General features: G+C 35.5%; 1 protein-coding gene across 1 annotated transcript in view; it reads left to right on the top strand.

The window, feature by feature from the left end:
- The window catches only part of DYNC2H1 (dynein cytoplasmic 2 heavy chain 1), a 127,394-nt gene extending 108,099 nt beyond the window's left edge, over nt 1-19,295 (top strand). Inside the window, exons 86-89 of the mRNA XM_072326710.1 lie at nt 10,360-10,469; nt 10,817-10,898; nt 15,171-15,287; nt 18,610-19,295. Coding sequence (XP_072182811.1) covers nt 10,360-10,469; nt 10,817-10,898; nt 15,171-15,287; nt 18,610-18,768 — 468 coding nt within the window. The 3' untranslated portion in view covers nt 18,769-19,295. The remainder of the gene's footprint in view (nt 1-10,359; nt 10,470-10,816; nt 10,899-15,170; nt 15,288-18,609) is intronic.
- The last annotated feature ends 217 nt before the right edge of the window (nt 19,296-19,512 follow it).

The raw sequence follows: 19,512 nt of genomic DNA, 5'->3' as shown, positions 1-19,512 counted from the left end.
CATTTGATTTATGATTAAATTGTTTACAATGTAGAAAAAAAAATTACTGTCCAAGAGGGACAGCTTATTAAAGCAAAGCTTTGCAGTGGATATTTAACTGTGTTCATAAGTTGTAACTTACGTTGTTTAGTTTTTTTTTTGCTGTCAGCAAAAACAGAAATCTGTCGCAGATGACTGGATAATAATTATTACCTTTTTGATATAATTTTATGGCGTGAAATATATAATGCTGTTTTGTTCAAAGAAATTCTTGAATTCTTGATCAGGCTGTTCTGCTTCTCAAGGTTCTGGTCAGATCTCAACTGAAGCACATTTTCTGCTCTTACTTTACTATGAATTTTACCAGAAAATATGAATTATTTCTTATTATGCACTTAAGTTGAATCCTCTTTTTTATTTAAATGTGATTCCAATTTATTTTTATGCTTATTACACAAAGATTTTGATCACCTTAATCATTTTTTAATTAGTTTTCATTTTCCTCTGACTTTTCATTATTATTTTATAAATATATTTTATCATTCATTAAATATATCTTTGGTTTCTCAGGAATTTAATAAAGGCAAATAGATATTTTCATCATTCTGAAAATTACCTTCAAATTTATATTACAGTGAAGGCCCTATGATTTTTTGATTGGTTTAGTTTTGTATGAACTCGGTCATGTTTTCCAGTGTTAATTGCACCTCCCTCTGTTTCCAACACTGTAAGGTAATGACTCCTACCTTCACCATCTGGGAAACTTTGGTTTAGGTACCTCAAGAGGAAAAAAATAATACATTGAAACTTGAAAGAGGTAAAGAAAGATTGCTTCTACTAAGGATGCAGTAGGCCCGTACTTAGGCTATTAGTTAAAGGCTGCCTTGTCAAAATGTTTACTGCCAGTGCAGAAAATAAAAGTAACCTCTTTGTGACAGGAATTGAATGGTGTTGTATTAAAATCTGGGGCAGTGTATGGAGAGGCTTCCTAGAAAGCCTTAATTTATTTAGAAAAAAAGAAAAATAAAGAGATTAAAGTGAACATGTTGGAGGCTTTTATTGAAACTCAGTCTGATATGGAGATTACCAGTGGAAGAAATTTTGAAATCATTATTTGTAGTATTTGATACTGTTGGACCCATTGCTTTCTTTCAAATCTTACAAAAACATTAGGAACCTAGCTTTATTTACTAAACAGCTTAATTAGGATTAAAATGTGTACTGTCCTGTGTCTTGCAAATTATCAGTTGGTCTTTGTGTAGTTATTACAGCTGTAAGCTAAAATGCATGGAATGAGTGTCTTCAGTTAACAGCATTTTTTGGGTTGTATTGCAGTGTCTTACCCATCTATTTTTCTTGTGATTTGCTATCTCAGACATTTCTATAGCACAGTTTTACACTCTTCGCAGTGGTGGCATGTGGGCTGGGCTGATAATCTTTTTGTTCATTATGTATATTAGTCTTGCATTTCAGTTCTGGATGACTTATATTTCTGTGTGACTTAATGAAAAATATGAGGGAGAGAAAAACGTGGGCCTGTTTGAACAACTGTTGCCATAACAGCAAAGCAAAAGTAATAGAAGGGAGAGCAAGGAAACGCTGCTTCAAAAATGAAAAACTATGGCTGAACAGCAATTCATTGCACACAGATATTATTTCTCTTAAAACTCTGTATTGTGAGGATAGACCATTTAAAAATGTCACTGAGCTGGAGCCCTAGCGGTGGTCTTGGATGTTTCTAGGGAAAGCAGAATCCTTTAAACATTTGCTCAAGAAGCCTTTATCCAGTAGACTGAAGGATGTAGGGGATTCCTCCACTCCTGAGCCTGCTGAGATTACAGGCTGGTGTTTGTCCTGCATTTAATTAAAAAAAAAAAAAAAAAAGGAAATTTAGATGTTTTCTTTCTCTCATGGAGCAGGCATACTTGAAGATTTAATAGATCTTACTGTTGTATCTCCCTTTAATCACTTATTCACTTAAATTAAGTAGCGGCTATATAGAATAGTAGTAACTTGTAAAGATACACTGTCCAAACAGGAGTTCTGAAGGCTATGTTGTAAAATAAAAATATCAGACTATTGCAGGTCACTGACTTCTGACCACTGAAATACAGTCTGTTTTCCGCTAAAGCAGAAGGTGATGCTTTACTTACAGACTTACAGACTCAAATGAGCTTCCACACTGGGTCTGCAAGCTCTGCATTTTTAGATGGAAGTAATGTCAGCGCAGAGGGATTATCCCTCATTTGGGAAAATAATTGGTTTTATGTGTGGAAAAACAGGTTTTAAGATGCAGCACTGGGAAAGTTAACTTTACTTGCATTTGGTTTGGTTTCACTGTGAATTATTGAAGCTCAATTCCAATGAAATTTAGATCCTCTGTTAAGGGAGGCATCCACAGGTTATGGGTTTTTCTGTAAACTTCAGCCTTAAATCTTTTGAAATGTAGTCTGTTTCAACAGAAGTCAACTCCTGTTGATTACATTCTCAATTCTAAGCATGTTTTATGAGTATAGGTATTTTTTTCATTATTAAATGCTACCTTGTAAGCAGAAGTTTGAACAGCATCCTTCATCATACCACTAAACAGCCGATGTTCTATATGATTGTAGAAAATTGATAGCGGAAGGCAATCGCTCATAAAGACTTATGTGTTTCATAAAAAAGAAACAAGTCTTTACTGCGCATATTCTAAAAAATTAAAGAAAATGCTCATTTTTCTGAATCTCAGTTCAATTTGTTAATTTGTTTTGTTCTGTTTTGTTTTTTAAGCAGATTTGTTTATTTTTTAATGACTGGATGCAACTTACTCCCTACATACTCCATAACTGAGAGCAAACTGGGTCATATGTTTAGTGTGTGTGTGATTTAATGCTGTAGTTTTACACCTTATTAAATCTAATAAAATAAATATCATTCACTGATCTTTAAGATTCAAGACGCGTTTTCAGAATGCAGAGAGAAAGATGAGCAGATACAGTGGTAAATATAAGTGAACTGTATGTATTTAAATTTTTAAAACGTATAATGTGTATTGCCTAATTTTAAATAACTCATTTTTCATTCTGTCTTTATCGTGGAACGAAACTGTACTGCAAAAGATAAAGCAGAGGGTAAAATGGATAGTCTAGTCTGAATTTTTAATTTAAAAACTTTATGTATTTTTCAAATGTCAAATCTGTTCTAATGAATATATGCTGGATTTGTACCACTTCATTGTAGTATCTCTCTCACATAAATGTTCAATATTTAATGCTAATATGTCTAGTTATGCACCCTGAAAGTTTGAAATTTTGCCTATGTTTCTTTGTGGCACTCAGTAAGATCAGCCAAGAGAGAACATACACATGCTGCAAAAATCCCCCACTGAATTAAAAGGAAAAATTAAATGGTGGTGATAATGGTCAGGCACTGAACAAATGCATATTCCTTAGGAAAGTCTGAGATATTTTCCCTATTTTCTTCCATCTGCCTATCCAGGATACTTCCTGAGAACAGGCTTGAATGTGGCATCATGCTGTTAGATCACCAAGGTTGGAAAAGACCTCTAAGGTCATCCAGTGCAACTGTCCACTTACCACAGATATTTCCCAGCTGCATTCCCAACCATGTTCCTTAGAACAACAGCTAAATGTTTCTTGGACACTCCCAGGTCTGTTTCCTCTGCACAGTCTTGTAGCCACACTGCCCAAAGCCTGCAGTGTTGCCTGGGGCTGTGGCCGAAGTGTAGGTTCCGGCACTTGATCTTGTTGAGCTTCATCCCATTGGCCTCAGCCCAGCTTGTCCACACCCCTCTGTATGGCCTTCCTACCCCCAGGCAGATCGCCGCTCCTGCCAACTTGGTGTCATCTGCAGACTTACTGAGGGTGCACTCAATGCCCTCATCCAGGTCGTCAGTAAATCTTTATTGATATTGAACGGGACAGACCTTGGTAGCAGCCCCTAGGGAAAAGCATTCGTAATGGATCACCAGCTGGATTTAACTCCATTCACCACCACACTCTGGGCTGGGCCATCCAGTTAGTTCTTTACCCAGAAAAAATGTACCTGTTTAGGCCATGGGCGGCCAGCCTCTCCAAGGAGGATACTGTGGGAGGCAGTGTCAAAGGCTGTTCTTCAGCTGCATTCTCTTCATGAGGTCTTTGTAGCACTTTGCTACCTTGGGAATAAAAAAAGAAAGCAAAGCAAAGGAAAAAAAAGATTACTCTGTGTGTGGAAAAGTATTAACATCTGAGTAAAGGCTGGAAAGTACAATTCTTTTGGGGGGCCATCTTCATCCAGTCCATACTAAGACTAACAGATGTTTTCATGATCCCTGGACTCTAGTAACATCCAGCTTAAAAAGACTGAAGAGTCTTCGAGGACAAGATAGAAGTATGCCAAGGGGTTTGGCCCACAGATGAGACAGTGTCAGAAAGAAATCTCTTGTTCAGCCAGCAGACTTGATGATGAGCTGTTTCATCAGGATGTCACCAAAACAAAATTCCCTTGAGGGCTTTAACAGAGGTTTTGTATGCTACAAAAAGCTGTACTTGAGTTATCTTTAATCTGAATGCTTTACTGTGTAGAAACAAGCATTTAATCGTATCAGTTTATTACACCAATTAAAAAAATAAAAAATAAAAAATCTTGATTTCTGTGTTTGCACAAAGCTATTCTTGGTTGAACAAACTTTTTGATAGTCTGAGCAGTTGTAGTGCTCTGCTCAGTGCTGAGTAAGTAGCGTTAGCATGAGTCAGTGTGCCGTGTCCCTGGATGCAGTGTTCCAGGACAATATCAGGAAGTCGTTTATTTGCTTTGTTCCAGTGAGGCTGCATCAGCCAGAGTTTGTTCTGTGATCTCTTTCTTCCTTGTATAAAAGTAGAGTTCTTTGTTTGCTTTTTGGCTGTCATGATATTTGGGATATGTACCCCATACAGTTAAGCAGTTTCTGATTAGATTGCTTTAGTATGTTTGAGAAGCTGCATACATACACGAGAGTTAGGATGAGGCTTAATTGTTGCTGATAGACAAGGGTTCTGTTAAGCAAGCATGCTTAAGAAATTCTATTTGTATTTTGGCTGTCTCAAAAGAGGATGTTAGCAGAAAACTGCTAAACAGATAAAAAAACAAACCCAACAGGTTTTGACTGATGACTGCAGCACAAGCGGTCATTATCTCTGAAGAGGAATAAGGAGTGTGAGGGATATGCTTAATTGGAAATCTTGTGAGATGTTCACCGGAGAAAATGAACCACAGTAAAGGAGCAGTTCTCTGTTGGCTCGCTTTACCACAATACAGCATTCAGGGTGGTACAATGGGACACACAGCAGTAAACTGTTTCATCATTAATCGTGCCTGGAATACTAAGTGTTCTTTACCCTTGTTCAGCCATGCTGGCTTTATCACAACTGCATCCCTGCTTCAGAGGTCCACAAAGGAATTGAAACTCACTTTGTGCAAGGATTAGGGTCAGCAGTCTTGTCTGTGACCTGTAAGTAAATATTATACCATTGTTTTCTGTGCCCTGCGACTTCTTATCAGTGGAAGTTGGAAGTAGGACCATAATCTGTGTTTGTCTCGATTGTTGTGAAAATATCTGAAAGTAGATATTTTTGACCTATGTTAATCATCAGCGTGTTAAATTTTGTTATGGCTCTTACTTAGTCATCATTTTGATATCCTTATTAAATATAGGAACCAGCAACTCAGAGAAGTTCAGTTACTGTTTTGATAAAACTGAATTAATGCAGTAACCAGAATGAAATCACATTTGTTAATGCTTCCCCCAGCTGCGCCTTAGTGCACAACTACTTCTGGCACATTGTTAGCTGGCAAGTTGATGCTAATAGACTCAGAATTTGTATGCTCTAACAATGTGGCATTGCATTAACATTCAGACTCCCCAAGAAATACAGAACTTCTGAGGCATATCAAACTAGAATGAAGAAATAGTATTGTATTGAAAGCACTGAACAGCAGTTTTTGTTTGTACATTCTAAAATAACAGAATGAAATGCAAGACAAAAATAAACTAAGACTCTAAATACCTTTGTCATTTACCACTTAAAGGATAGTGTGTGCTGCCATCATACCAAATATCTGAAATATGGTTGTATTCATGTGTTCGTTTTATGTAGAGTGACTACAATAGATCAAGAGTAAAACATCAGAAAAAATTACCCAGAGGGAGCAAGTTGCCTTATGACAGTCACTCGTGGGGAGCCACACTCAGTGCCATCATGAATACCTCTATCATTTCCTTGCAGTGTAACATAGTTACTTCAGCTGATGTTTTCCACCAGGTACCACAGTCTGAGAGTACCCCTGTGCTGGTCAACTGAATGCTTCCTCTCTTATCAGTGTTTGTTACTCGCCATCATTTGCTGTCAGACTTTTCTACTGTCTTGCATTTTTTTTCTTTAGTAACTTTGGATGCCTCTGAAACAAGTGTAAAGACAGAACTGTGCTATGTAAGTTTTCAGGCAATGCATATTCATATAATACTGAATACAATTTTATGCCCAGGCACAAAAGTGAAACAATTTCTGTAGTGATTTAAATGATTTGCTATTTCAATAAAAGATTTCTTCTGGGACTGTAGCAAGGGGAAAACATTATAGGAGAGAATATGATCAGGATGAATTAAAACCAGTGAAGGAAAAGTACTTGATTCATTGTAGAGGAGTTCTCTGATCAGCTTAAAATTGTATAAATGATAATGGGAAAATCTGGCAGCCTTTTTATTCCTTCCACTGTTCCATATGAGATGTTCAGTTTGCTTTGGGATTATAAAAGATAAGGAAAGCTTCAGAATGGAGGAGATGCTTCTTGGATGTTAAGATACATGAAAAAACAATAATATTTGAACCACCTGAGACTGTACTTTCAGATTTATTGTGGTAAAAAAATAATTGTTTCATTATACAAAATAGAGACTCACCTTAATTGGAGCATTGAAATATTCTGCTAGGAATTGCTGTACAAAGCTTTTTGCGTATTACTGATAAGATTAGGTATGGTGCTTATAAACATCTGATGCTATATTAATCTACCAGGGATGGTTTAAATTTAAATTTATAACCTTAGTTTAACAGTAAACATTCTGGAAATATTAAATAATTTAACAGTTAAGGAGAGTATATTAAAAACTTTTTTGTATACATGTGCAATGTAAATGTTTTCAGGGTTAGAATCCTCAGACTGAGGATTCATTTAATTTAGTTTCACAGCTAAATGCTATTTATCAATAGTGCTATGATTTCAGCTTTCGTATGCATTTTCCCAGCTATTATTCACTGTCACAACTAACACAGAGAACTAAAGCTGTATTGTTAATAATATGCTGAGAACTGTGCTTAGTGAATTTAGGTCTTGACTATTAGTTGTTCTGAAGATGTTGCAGCAAACAGACCTAGGGCTGTATTATTCAGGGTGGGAGCGAGGAGGTAGCTGGGAGAAGACTGATCAGGCCGCTGACCTGACCCACAAGGGGATGATTAGATAAGTCTTACGCCACCTTAGTGATTTGGTGGTCCTGTCATAGTAATCCAGATGGCAAGTGACAAATCAATGGATTATTTTGGCCTACCTGGAAAGAGAAAGGTTTCTACTAAGCCAGTATTGAAGAAGTCACTTCAAACAAAGTGCTGCATGGCCATCCAATATCAATAAGCCAAAGAACTTTGCATTGCTTTGACAAATTATGTCAGTGTGTACTTTTATTGAAGTTAAGGTTGGAGTGGGAAATGAAGATATCAAAACCAATCTGTTGAAAGATTTCTCCTTTTCAAGAAACATCAGTCTTTCCATGGCTCAGCCTGAAGTTCCTCCCCCTCCAGACATGACCTAGGTATCAAGGGCAGTGGTGAGGGATGTTCTAGTGACAAATACTACATTTAGGAGAGTGTTGTCACTTTCTGAGACCATAGCAATTGGCTAACATGCTATTATATGATGATCTAAGGAGAATAACTTCATTTTTTACACTTCTGTTTTAACATATATTTTATTAATTATTTTTTTATTACATTTTGCACAGTTTGGGGCTAGTATAGAGTCAGTTTTCTTCATAGTAGAAGCTGGTGTAGCACCATGTTTCAGATTTATGATGAAAACAGTGGTAATAGACCAGTGCCTTAATTGTTTGCTTCTCATGCTGCCCTGCCAATGAGTAGATGGGATGGGAAAAGAGCTGGGACAGCTGGCCCACACTAACCATATCATATGACACTGTGCTCAGCAATAAAAGCTAAAGGAAGGAATAAGCATTCTGAGATACATTCATATATACATTCAGTGTATGCATTCATATATATATTCAAAGAACCTTCAGAGTTACGGTCTTTATTTTCCTAACTGTTAAATGCAATGAGCCCTACTTGGCTGGAAATGGCTGAACATCTGCCTACTGTTGGGAAGTAGTTTTGCTTTACCTGTTAAAATGCCTTTATCTCACTCAGCCTATGACTTTTCTCACTTTTGCCTTTCTGATTCCCTGTTCTATCTCACTTGGAAGGGAGAGAGTGAAGGGCTGTGTGAGGTTGAGCTGCTTGCAGGAGTTAACCTGCAACACATTTAAATCTTAAATATTTTAATATATAAAACTTGAATATTTATTAAAAAGCGTGAATGAGTTATGTCTTCTGTTTTATTTAGACCAATACAAGTAGCAATTACAAACTGAGCTTTTGTGATCTAATGAAAGTTTTTGCTATTGTGTTTCCTAGTGCAATTTAATTATATGAGTTTAGAATTAATATCACCCATACTGATCTTTTAATTGGATGGAACATAAGCATCTATGTTCCTGACGGTGTTTCTCTTTAGCAATTACATTAAAAGTTTATTTGATGACAGCAGTAGAATGATTATATTAAGTGCAAGTTGAGATGTTTGTGTCTGGTTGTATTATAGAATACAATTTACAAAATCTGCCCTAACCTGATTGCAGATTTACTACAAATATTGTTGTTATGCAAAGTCATTAAAAATTCAGGCAGACAAGAACCATTAACTGTGTACATTTAGTTAATGAAAATGGAAAGTGAAAATCTCCTAACTAATTCATTATCATTTGGGTTGAGAGCTCATAATCTGTGATGTGACAGACAAAAAAGGTCACCAATTCAGTTTTTGTGCATGCTGGAAACATTATGGAGATGTATTTGACACGTTGACAAAGAAAACCGCCCCTCAACAGCAAAAAAAAGCACACACAAAAAAGAGATGATATTTACTTGTGTTTTGGGTATATCTTTTTCACTTTGAGATGCTTTTATGAAATTAGGTGATCAGCATGTCAAAGAATACACTAATGTACTTTAAAAGTGAAGTAGAGATGCCTGGTGGATGCTTTATGTGACTAAACTAAGATATTTGAAAATACTCGTCAAGCTGAAATGTAATGATTTGTCTATGCACAATGGTATTTTATAGACACTCCTGTTTGCATTTACACAGGAGTGGACAGGTAGCATGCCTTTAATGCAAACCCAGACAAACCTTGCAAGTTCCTTCATATGAGAGTCAAAAATGTAGCTCACCCTGATGTGGAGACATTCATTTATGTATAGTGAGATGGTGTTGTTGACATTCATCCTAGCTTTCTGGATTTGGGAAAGAATTTCAGGTCTGTCTAAAGTGAGAGTAGATCTACATCCCACTTGGTCTAAAAGAAGGCTCTAAAAAAGAGTGTAGTAACCATTGCTTCTTCAGTTTTGAAATCAGTAGATTCATAGAAGGCTTTTAGGAACACAGAATGCACCCTTGATAAAATGATAGACAAGAGTAGGAGTTAATTTTGCATGTTTCTTTGCTTAATACACATGGTTTGTCAGGACTGCAAATCAGGCTTCAGTGTGCTTATCTCTTGATGGCAAATATCGCACTGTGTCAATGGGAAGTTCCAGGCGTGCTGCTCATAGAGACAGGCATCACTGCTGTGAGAAAAAGTAGGTTGGGAAAACGGGATAAATGAAAATAATTATTCCCTCCACTCTATAATTTTGTTCTTTTGGCTCTAAAAGAGGTCCGTTTTTATCTTATCAGAAATTTTGTGTATTTATATCTTAAACCTCGCTTGAAGGAAATTCGTCTGAATTCAGCAAAGCAAAGGCAGTGATGCTAACCATTTTGACAAAGAAAATGTGAAATTTCATGTTTGTATGGAGTGAGTGAGTCACATTACACATAAACTGCTGACTCTCTTGCTTTTAAGTTGTGGTGACTTTGTTTGCCAGTGTGAAGTAATTGAAATTAATATTCAACTATAAGATTACAATATACTTACACAATCTTTCTTCATTAATTGTATGTATTGACAAATCCACATCAACTTAAAATGTTGAAAAATCCGACAGTAACTTCAGGATTCATTTTCCTCTTTTTTTTCTCCTCTAGAATTGGGTAGAAAAAGCAGAGAAGCAGCAACTACTGTCAGACACCCTGGACCTGTCAGAGCTATTTCATCCAGATACATTTCTCAATGCCTTACGCCAGGAGACTGCAAGGTAAGGGAAAAATAATCTACCGATTTACATGTGTTAATGTGCCATTATTCTCTGTTTGTAAAGATGATTACCTCAGTTTCAGATCCAACAAATCATAATCATGTCCATTATCGTCATGAGTCGTCTCAGTTTTGTTACTTGTACTGAAGTAGAATAGTTACAAACTACTTGTTTGAATACTAATGTAGGAAAAAAAAAAAAAAAAAAAAAAAAAAAGGATAAAATTGATAATGTATCTTACTTCAAATTAAGACTGCTATAGAGTACACATTGATTTACATTGTTCTAGGGTTTGCATTTCATTTATTGTTGTTATATGTCTCTAAGTATATGTGTTTCCCTTGCAGAGTAATGGGCTGTTCAGTGGACAGCCTTAAATTTACAGCATCATGGAAAGGACGAATTCAGGAGGGTAAACTCCAAGTTAAGGTATTCTGCTTAGCAGTATTTGTCTGTTCTTCTTGAGCTCTTCTTGAGTGATAAAAAAGATTGTAGTTATCATAGAATTTTACTGAGATGTCCAAATTACCTTTCTACAAACTTTCTGGAAGAGTGAATTATAAATATATTGGAGTATTGGAGATAGAAATGCTGGTTAAATGGATACAACTGCAAAATAAATAAATAAATGAAAATCTGCAGAGTGCTGATTTAAATTTCAGATTCTTCTTCTTCCATTACCTTCATCTGCCTCTTAGATAAAATTGAAGCTGCCATTTCATGAAGTAATACATAACCATTGTCCGGAAGATCATTAAAAGACTTGTGGCTTATAGAAAGAAGATATACATATGGAAGGCCATCTCTTAGAAACGCTAATCTCAAAATGAGATTTAACTACAATAGGATTTGTTTTAGATATGACAAAGATACAACAGTTTGTTAATAGATGCTTAGGGCTGCAGCCGTCAGCTACAAAATCACTACTTACTGTCCAGGGAGCAACACGGAGTACTCGAGTAGGTTAGTTTAGCTTCTTAACATTGCAGATGGTAATGTAATTTTGGCTGAATCTGAATCTCTTTGCACCTGTCTTATGCTTAAATTTGTAGAGAATTCACAAAATAAGTACTGATTCCAGTGAATATTGTTCCCATGATAATAAGCTGTGACCAGCACAGAAAGCAGGTGGCAGGACTCCTTCTTTAGTCTGATAATGCAGGCAGACACAAGACTGCAGGAGGTATCAGTGTCCTAGGACAGCTTCCGAGACTATCCAAAATTATTAATAGAGAGTGGATGAGAATTTCATATTTCTGAAATATTAAGATACCAGAAAAAAAAACACACACAGAATCATCTTTTGAATGTTGTTAAATTAGTTCCTGTTGGCGATGGAAAATATCATTTTGGAAATTAATCAGTCTAGATAGTTTAGTAAGAGTTGTTTGCCTCATTTGATGAGAAGCAAATGGGACTCTACAACTTGATGATAAACAAACCAAGGAACTTTCAGGAAATTGTGTCCCTGCAATGTGTCTGTGAGCTTACAAACCACACATTCTGAGGTCTAGATTCACCCAAGGCTTCTAAGTTCCATGAAACAAGCAAAAACCAAGTTTAACATTTCAGATGACTTATTCTAGGTTAAATTGCAAATGCAAATCCTGGAACCTTGGACTTCTTCATAATCACCCTGTCAACTTTCATAAGTCAATGTCAAATCTCTGATGTCCTTGCATAAAAAAATTTCGTATACTAAAAAATGTTAAGCATTTTACGGTCGTTAGAGTGAAATGTCTAGTTGCAAGTTAGAGAATTAGATTTTAATTAGAGGAAAGAGTTTTGTAACAGTACATTTTGGTTGTGATTTTTATGTGTAAATTTGTGTAATTTTTTAAAAATATTTGTATGGGGAAAATACTGCCAAGGTTACACACTTGATTTGAGTCTTTTTCTTTCCTCAGTAAAAGCAGTACTAAGTGAATCTACATCATTAAGTATTGGTATATCATTGGTATCTTCAGTTCTGCGTTGAAGCTTTGATGTGCAGCAAGGCTTTGGAATATTTTGCCATGCTGAACATTTAGGTTCCTTTCTATGAATCCTTTCTCACATTATAATGAAAAATCAGGGAAGAACTTTGTGTTAGTAAAGCTTAACACCAAACAACTTGCTAATTTAAAGTGTACTTTAACCAAGTCATAAAAATGTCAATGATACAGAAAAATCATCCTTCAGACTATAGTTTAGAGGTATGATGCAAACTAGATCCTTCCTAGAAGAATGTGATGGATATTTGATTTAGAATCAGCTGTATAAAATTTAACATCACTTGGGGTTGCCTTAACAAACGATACCTAAAATGCACATCTGTACATCTTTTGATGTGCAAATACTTCATTTGCTGTGTGCACTGGTTGCTTGTCATGCAAAATCAGGTATTGCTTTTGATACTAGAATCTCATTTGTGTAGAAGAGAAATGGAAGAAACGTGAGACTTTTTGATAGTAAATGCTATGAGCTTGGATGGAGACTGATATAAATAAAGAAAAAATGTACTGCAAGAATAATGTATTCAAATGCATTACATCAACATCAGTATCAAACCTGTGCCCTTTGTAAATGACAGAAATACTATTGTAAGGTATTTGTTTGTTTTAGCACAGTATACCTCCATCCTGGAATATTAATAAATTAATGATGAAGGCCCATGGTGGTAATGAAGTACATATATATCATTTTATATATATATATATATTTTATATATTTTAAAGAGACGTCACCTATATCATGTAACAACAGTTCGGTTTGAAAGTAAACCTAGGACTGAGACCTCAAATGGCAAATACTTTCTCTTTGTAAGAACTGAAACTCCAGCCAGTACTGTGACCCGAGTTGCAAAAATACTATATAAGCTATACAGATACTGTAAATTTCCTGTAATATGTAGTTCATAGTATTTGTAATTTCTCTGTAATATTTATCGTAGAAAAGAGAATAAGACTATGGGTGTATTTCCAACCAGTATCTGAAAATGAACTGTTCCAGTAGGATGTATTTTTCAGTGGTTTTTAATATTGAATCAAAGTCAAAGTTTTGGTCTCCATCTTCAAAGGAGATCCCGTGATTGGTTGACATTTTCCAGGAGTTCAGTTGATTTTATTTTACATAAATACAGTGTCAAAGGAACTACAAATATCAAAAGAAAAAACCTATGTGCTGTAGAAAGAGATTTTTCAATAGGTGACCCGCTTCTATAGAACTGTCTTTTAGATACATTCAGGTTGGCCAGACCTTTCAACACACAGCAGTACATTTTAAAAGTTCTTTGTCAGACCTGTCTTCCCACAATAACTGTTTCAAACACCCAACTCCACAACAAAACTGCCTGCAGAAAGCGGAAAGAGTAGAAGGAAAATCAAGATATGAATCTAATATTTTTATGACAGGAATAAACAAGAGCTTTAAAAGTAGTCAGAAATGCGCATGTGATAGGACCTGTGTGCCTTAAGTATCAAGGTTAAAAACAGGGAGCAGAAGGAAGTCTGTGGCAAAGCATCAGTATGATCATTAATAAGATTTTATTCCTTTTGTGCTTTTTATGGTATTTTCTTCTGTGCAAGTCAGAAAAGGTGGTAGTGAAACGTACATAGGTTATTATTAAGTATCCATTAAGAATGGAATAGAAAATGGTCGTTTTCCTCATTTCTTGTCTGATCTTTTGGTTATGCAGTCACTCATCCAGTTTCCAATAGCATTTTCCAACATTGCCTAGTTCCAGCACCACTTAGTGCTTTGCTATTTCATGAACTCCTGCCTCAGTTTGTTATCGTTAATTCAGGGCTTTAATATGATGGTAGAGCAGGTAGATGATTTTCACATTGTTCCATTAGACGTGTGCTCCAGTTTTAGAGTTAGCCTTTTGAAAAGCTGTATGGAAGCTATTACTGAGTTAAATTTTATTATTACTAACATTAAATTTACCACTTCAGTAGGCCATTCTGACTACTATTACCGTTTTTACTCGTAAACCATTATTAATTGTACTGGCAAAATAGTCAGTGGATACTGAATTTTTCTTGTGGAAAACATACCAGGTAGATATTGTTGTTAAATCATTCAGGACTTCAATTAAAAGAAACAACAACAACAAAAAAATGTTTTTTTTCAGAGTCTGACTGTGCTGGTTTATTAAAAGTTAGCACTTAAAGTGTTAAATTTAAAGCATTGTGAAGTTATTTATATAAATATGTATGTGGTTCTTACTTATTTTTTTCCAATTAGCACTTTTACTAAGAAATCTTGAGTTGTGCTAAATAATATTTTCTCTCATATTATATCAGTGTAATTGATATTTGCCTCTCTAGAAATGGCGTAATTGTGAATTCAGTTCTTTGAAAGCAAAAATATATGCTTCTTTCAATGTTAGTTATTTTCATTTTTAATATTTATTTTTAATAAGTGTGGACTTGGCTGTTTCCATCATCTTCCCATTAGTCTAATGTCAAACAACTGTATTTTCCTAAGGGAAGACATCTACAGGTATTTTTATCTACCATATTGAAGGTCGTGGATTAAATCAGAGGAGGATTACACAGAAGTAGGGCCCAAGTTATGCTTTTAAATCTTGTTTCCTATTCACTGTTACTTAAAAGCCTGGTCACAGTAAAAAGGATCATTATTTATCAAAGTATAATATAATTATTTATAACATTTCAAGTCTTCAGCATGTTTCAATATTGTGTATCTCCATGGCAGATCAGTGGCTTACTACTGGAAGGCTGCAGCTTTGATGGAAGCAGACTTTCAGAAAATCTGCATGACTCTCCCAGTGTGTCATCTGTTCTCCCTTGTTACATGGCCTGGATTCCACAGGTACTAAATTATTAAAAGCTTTAAACTTTCAAGACCCATAACTTGATTTTTTATCTATGTTGTAGCTTTTCAGTATGATGTTGCTGACTTGCTTTTTCCTGGTGTTTTTGTTTTTTTGTTTTTTTTTGTATGTTTGTTTGTATGTTTGTTTTAATCTTTAATAGTAAAACATTATTGTGTATAAAACAAATTATCTTATTTATCAACTTTGTGGATTTGTTTGTGGGTTGTTTTTTTTTTTTTTTGTTTTGGTTTGGTTTTTTATTGTTTAGATTAAGACAAGGGCTTTATTTCAGTTATACTTTTTTTCTTCTCTTTTAAAGTAATGTAAGTATTTCCAAAAATGTATTCCCCAAGTGTGTACTTGAGTTTGGGAGTTCATTCCTAGAGTGATATTTTTTTTAACTTTTAAACACTAGACGAAAATGTAACAGCAGTAAGAAGACTGATAACATGGCGTTATCTGTAAGCAAAGAAAACCCTTCCCCAACACTTGGAGAAGCGTGTAAGATGAAAATGAAGTTATTCAAACAGTAAAATCAGTTATGACTTCCACTCTCCAATTATACTAGCAATGCCTGAAAATTGAGTGAAAAAGTTACACAGAATTTCCTCAAGGATGTGTGGCATTACAAATTCATATGGCTACATGATAGGAGAGTGTTAGAAAACTTGTCGAGTTCATCATATCTGAATTTACAGAACGATAGCATTTGACTGAGGCAGGATGGGACCTCTGGGTCCCTCTGGCCCATCTTCCACCCCAGCAGGGGCACCCAGAGCAGGGTGCCCAGAGCCACATCCAGGAGATTCCACAACACAATGGCTATCTAAAAGTTAATTGCGTAGTATGATTTTGTTATTTTAGCTCCTTCTGCGGTCTCAGTAAAAGGTTGGCACTTCAGAAAATTCATCCCATCAGGAAGCACCTGGGATGAATTTTGTTAGGTAAAAAGATTGGGTTTGGTTAGAAGAATGTTAAAGAAAAAAAAATCACTAGACTCAAGTAGTTGACTTCTCAGTTAGAATTATATAGTAATTATAATAAATAATGGTGGTGATGAAGTTTATAGTACCTTGTGATAGATATTACCCAAGGGGCTCCTTTGCTAACACAGTGCTGTATCCCAAAATTTTTATAGTTCTCAATGTTATTTCTAAGTCTGTAAACAAATCCTTTTATTATAGCACAGCATTGGAAGTATAATAGATTTAGACAGACAAGTAGATACCATCCAGTGTCTGTATTACTGCTTCCAGCTTTGATAGGAAGAAAGATACTGGAAATTAGAAACAGAACCAAGTAACAACAACACCAGAATCTGTTGATCAGTGATAGATGAGTCCTTTCTTTGGTAGTTTACATATGTTTGCTTCAGAGAAAGAAACAGATTTCTAATTTGCTCAAAATTGGTGGTACATGGAATAAATAAAAAAATGTTCACACTAATTAATATATAAACTCAGTGACGGGAGGGAGAGAGCATGAATTTACATTATTTTAAATGGTTACACCAAATATTTATCTTTTGCACACTGAAGATAAGGATTATAAGCGAGCCCATCTCTTTTTTAAAGAAGCATTTAGCTTCTTTTCAAGTTAAAACAGATTATTAAAGTTCTGAATGACAGTCTGTGTTCTTTAAACTTCAAAGATATTATGTGACATCAGCAGAGAGATTTCTCTGTACAGGAGTGTGATAGTTCAATAATCAGAGAATTAAAACATTTCCAACGTGTTTCATTCTTCAAATGAATAGGAAGGAAAGTATTTCCGAATTCCCTGCCCTTCTGCTGTTTTAGTTTAGGCTTCGCTGTAGGAATTGACCATAATCAAACACCGTGTTTTCAAATAGAAGCCAAGGTAGATCTGGGATATTCTGCACTTTCCCTGATCTCATTATCTTCTCTGTAGGAGAGCAGTGTGTGAAGTAGAATATTATATTATAATTCTTTGGGGTTGAATTTACGATTTTTTTCCTCCACATAAATATCTCTCCAGTGAACAAAAATCTGTATGTTTATAATGCAAGTCTTTTAGGTCATTTTCAACCAAAAAATGGACTTTCTGGAAAAAAAATAATAATAAAAAATTACCTTCTGCAGGATTTATCCGGGGGTACCTTCCTTTAACAAGGCTCAAAATTCTCATAATGGGGTGTTTTAAACTCTTAACGTAGTAGTTATTAAACTGTGAAAGCACTTTCTGGTTCTAATTCATGGAAGAATCCTGAACTGTAAAGGGTATCGCTGAAGGGGATAGAACTTTGTGTGAGGCAGAGGAGACAAAGAAAAATGGAATGTGTGTAAGGGAAGGTCATAAGGATTTGTGGTTCAAAAAGACTGTAACAGAATGGCTTTAACCTTCAAGTAATGTGATTCTGTAAAACATCAGTGGGATTGAGAACGGTGTGTGAACAGCTATTTCAACACACACATGAAAAAAGTGTACAAAGAGGTCTTTGAAGGCAAATTTGCCAACTTTGGGCTTCCCGTCTTTGGCTGTACTCGAAGAGCATTGATTGATGTTTTACTCTCAACTTTGCCAGCATTTTTGTCTTCCTCAGTGGTCTTAACCAAGTGACAAATGCAGTAAATGTAATCCTTCTGAGAACAGCTGAGTTCTCTTTATGAACTTCTGAGTATTACATTCTTATATCTAACTCTTGCAGAGCTCACACCTTCTGCAGGGATTTAAACACTGGTGTTCTAAAGACAAGCTGTACATGCTGTTGAAACAGCAAGCTTACATGCTGTAGAAAGTCTAGTCCATCCATCCAATGGAGATGGGGCTGGGGTAGGAGCTGCCTCTGAGGGCTGCGAGGAGGCTGTGATGAATTCTCATCTTATTTTAAAGCACTATATCCTCTTACTGCATGTTGAGTTACGTGTGCGTGCCTGTGTGTACTGAATGCTTGTGTCAGTAGTTAGAGCGAGTGTGACGGGAGAAGTCCAAGAAGCATGTCTCAGTGTCATGCTGTAAGTGTTACTGCACGAGAACTTGAATACGTTAATACCAAATGACTAGTCTGAGAAATGTCCATCTTTAAGCTCAGTTCTATAATCATGCAGAATTGCATTGACTTACGCAAAACCCTGTGAGGAAATGGCGCCCAAGGTCCACAAGATGCAGCTGTTGTCACTGTTAGTACCAAAGGAATTTATCCTACTTGCAGGTAACTCAGGGGCAGATCACGACTTATTAGGGGAGCAGCAAAGTCCAGACCTTATCTTAGGATCCAGTTTTGGATACCATGTCTCTGGAAATTACACTTTTTCATGTGTTACTTTGAGTGATAACTAATTGCCATTTTATTGACAGGATGCATATGGTCCGTATTCTCCAGAAGAATGCATATCTCTGCCAGTCTATACCAGCATGGAGAGAGACCGAGTGGTGACAAATATCGACGTTCCTTGTGGAGGAAACCAGGACCAGTGGATTCAATGTGGAGCTGCTCTGTTTTTAAAAAATCAGTAATCTGAGAATGCATTAAATTAACTGCTGAATTTCAGAATCATTTAAACACTTCATTTGTTCCTTGTTAGAAGAGCCCTTCAGTTTCATTGCTCATATATTTTTAAAGCAGTGGTGTATAAATACTTCTTTTTTTCCTTTTTTTTTTTTAAACTATCTAAAATTAATTCTACTTAAGTGGAACTTCTGCCATATTCCGCAAAGATACAGAGGAGTTAATGCAGCAATACCTACCAAACTGTTACTTTGAGTTATTATTTCTATGGAATGTAACACGATCTATTTCTTTCTCTATTGCAATCTGCACTGTTTTTCCCAGTGCGAGCCTATAAGTATCAAATATGAATGCAAAGCCAGTGTATTTTTTTAACAGATTTTTTCATTATACTTTTTGAACTGCTACTACTCTTAAGTTACTGTTATGACTCTGAAATCACATTTATTTAGTAAAATAAAATGATAAAACTTACCTGTTGTCATTTAAATTGAATGTTTTACTTGAACATAAAAGTCAAGATGTTTTAGTCTGTTTTAATGTTGTTTTTCTTGAAATTACTTTTGTTTTTGTATTGGCAATAAATAGTGAGAGCTTCATAAACTTCATGTGGAGTTACAAATCCAGTTAGACCACCATTGTGGTTGTTTTCTAGAAGTTAATGAAATAAAAAAGCATTTTAGGAAGCAGTACTGTGTTCCAATTAGAATGGGTACATAAATGCACAAGTTAGACAAACAATTCCATAGGTC

The sequence above is a fragment of the Excalfactoria chinensis genome, chromosome 1, assembly GCF_039878825.1.
Source record: "Excalfactoria chinensis isolate bCotChi1 chromosome 1, bCotChi1.hap2, whole genome shotgun sequence".
NCBI lineage: Eukaryota > Metazoa > Chordata > Aves > Galliformes > Phasianidae > Excalfactoria > Excalfactoria chinensis.
Note: the sequence above shows the minus strand (reverse complement) of the source record. Positions and strands in the feature narration are given on the sequence as shown.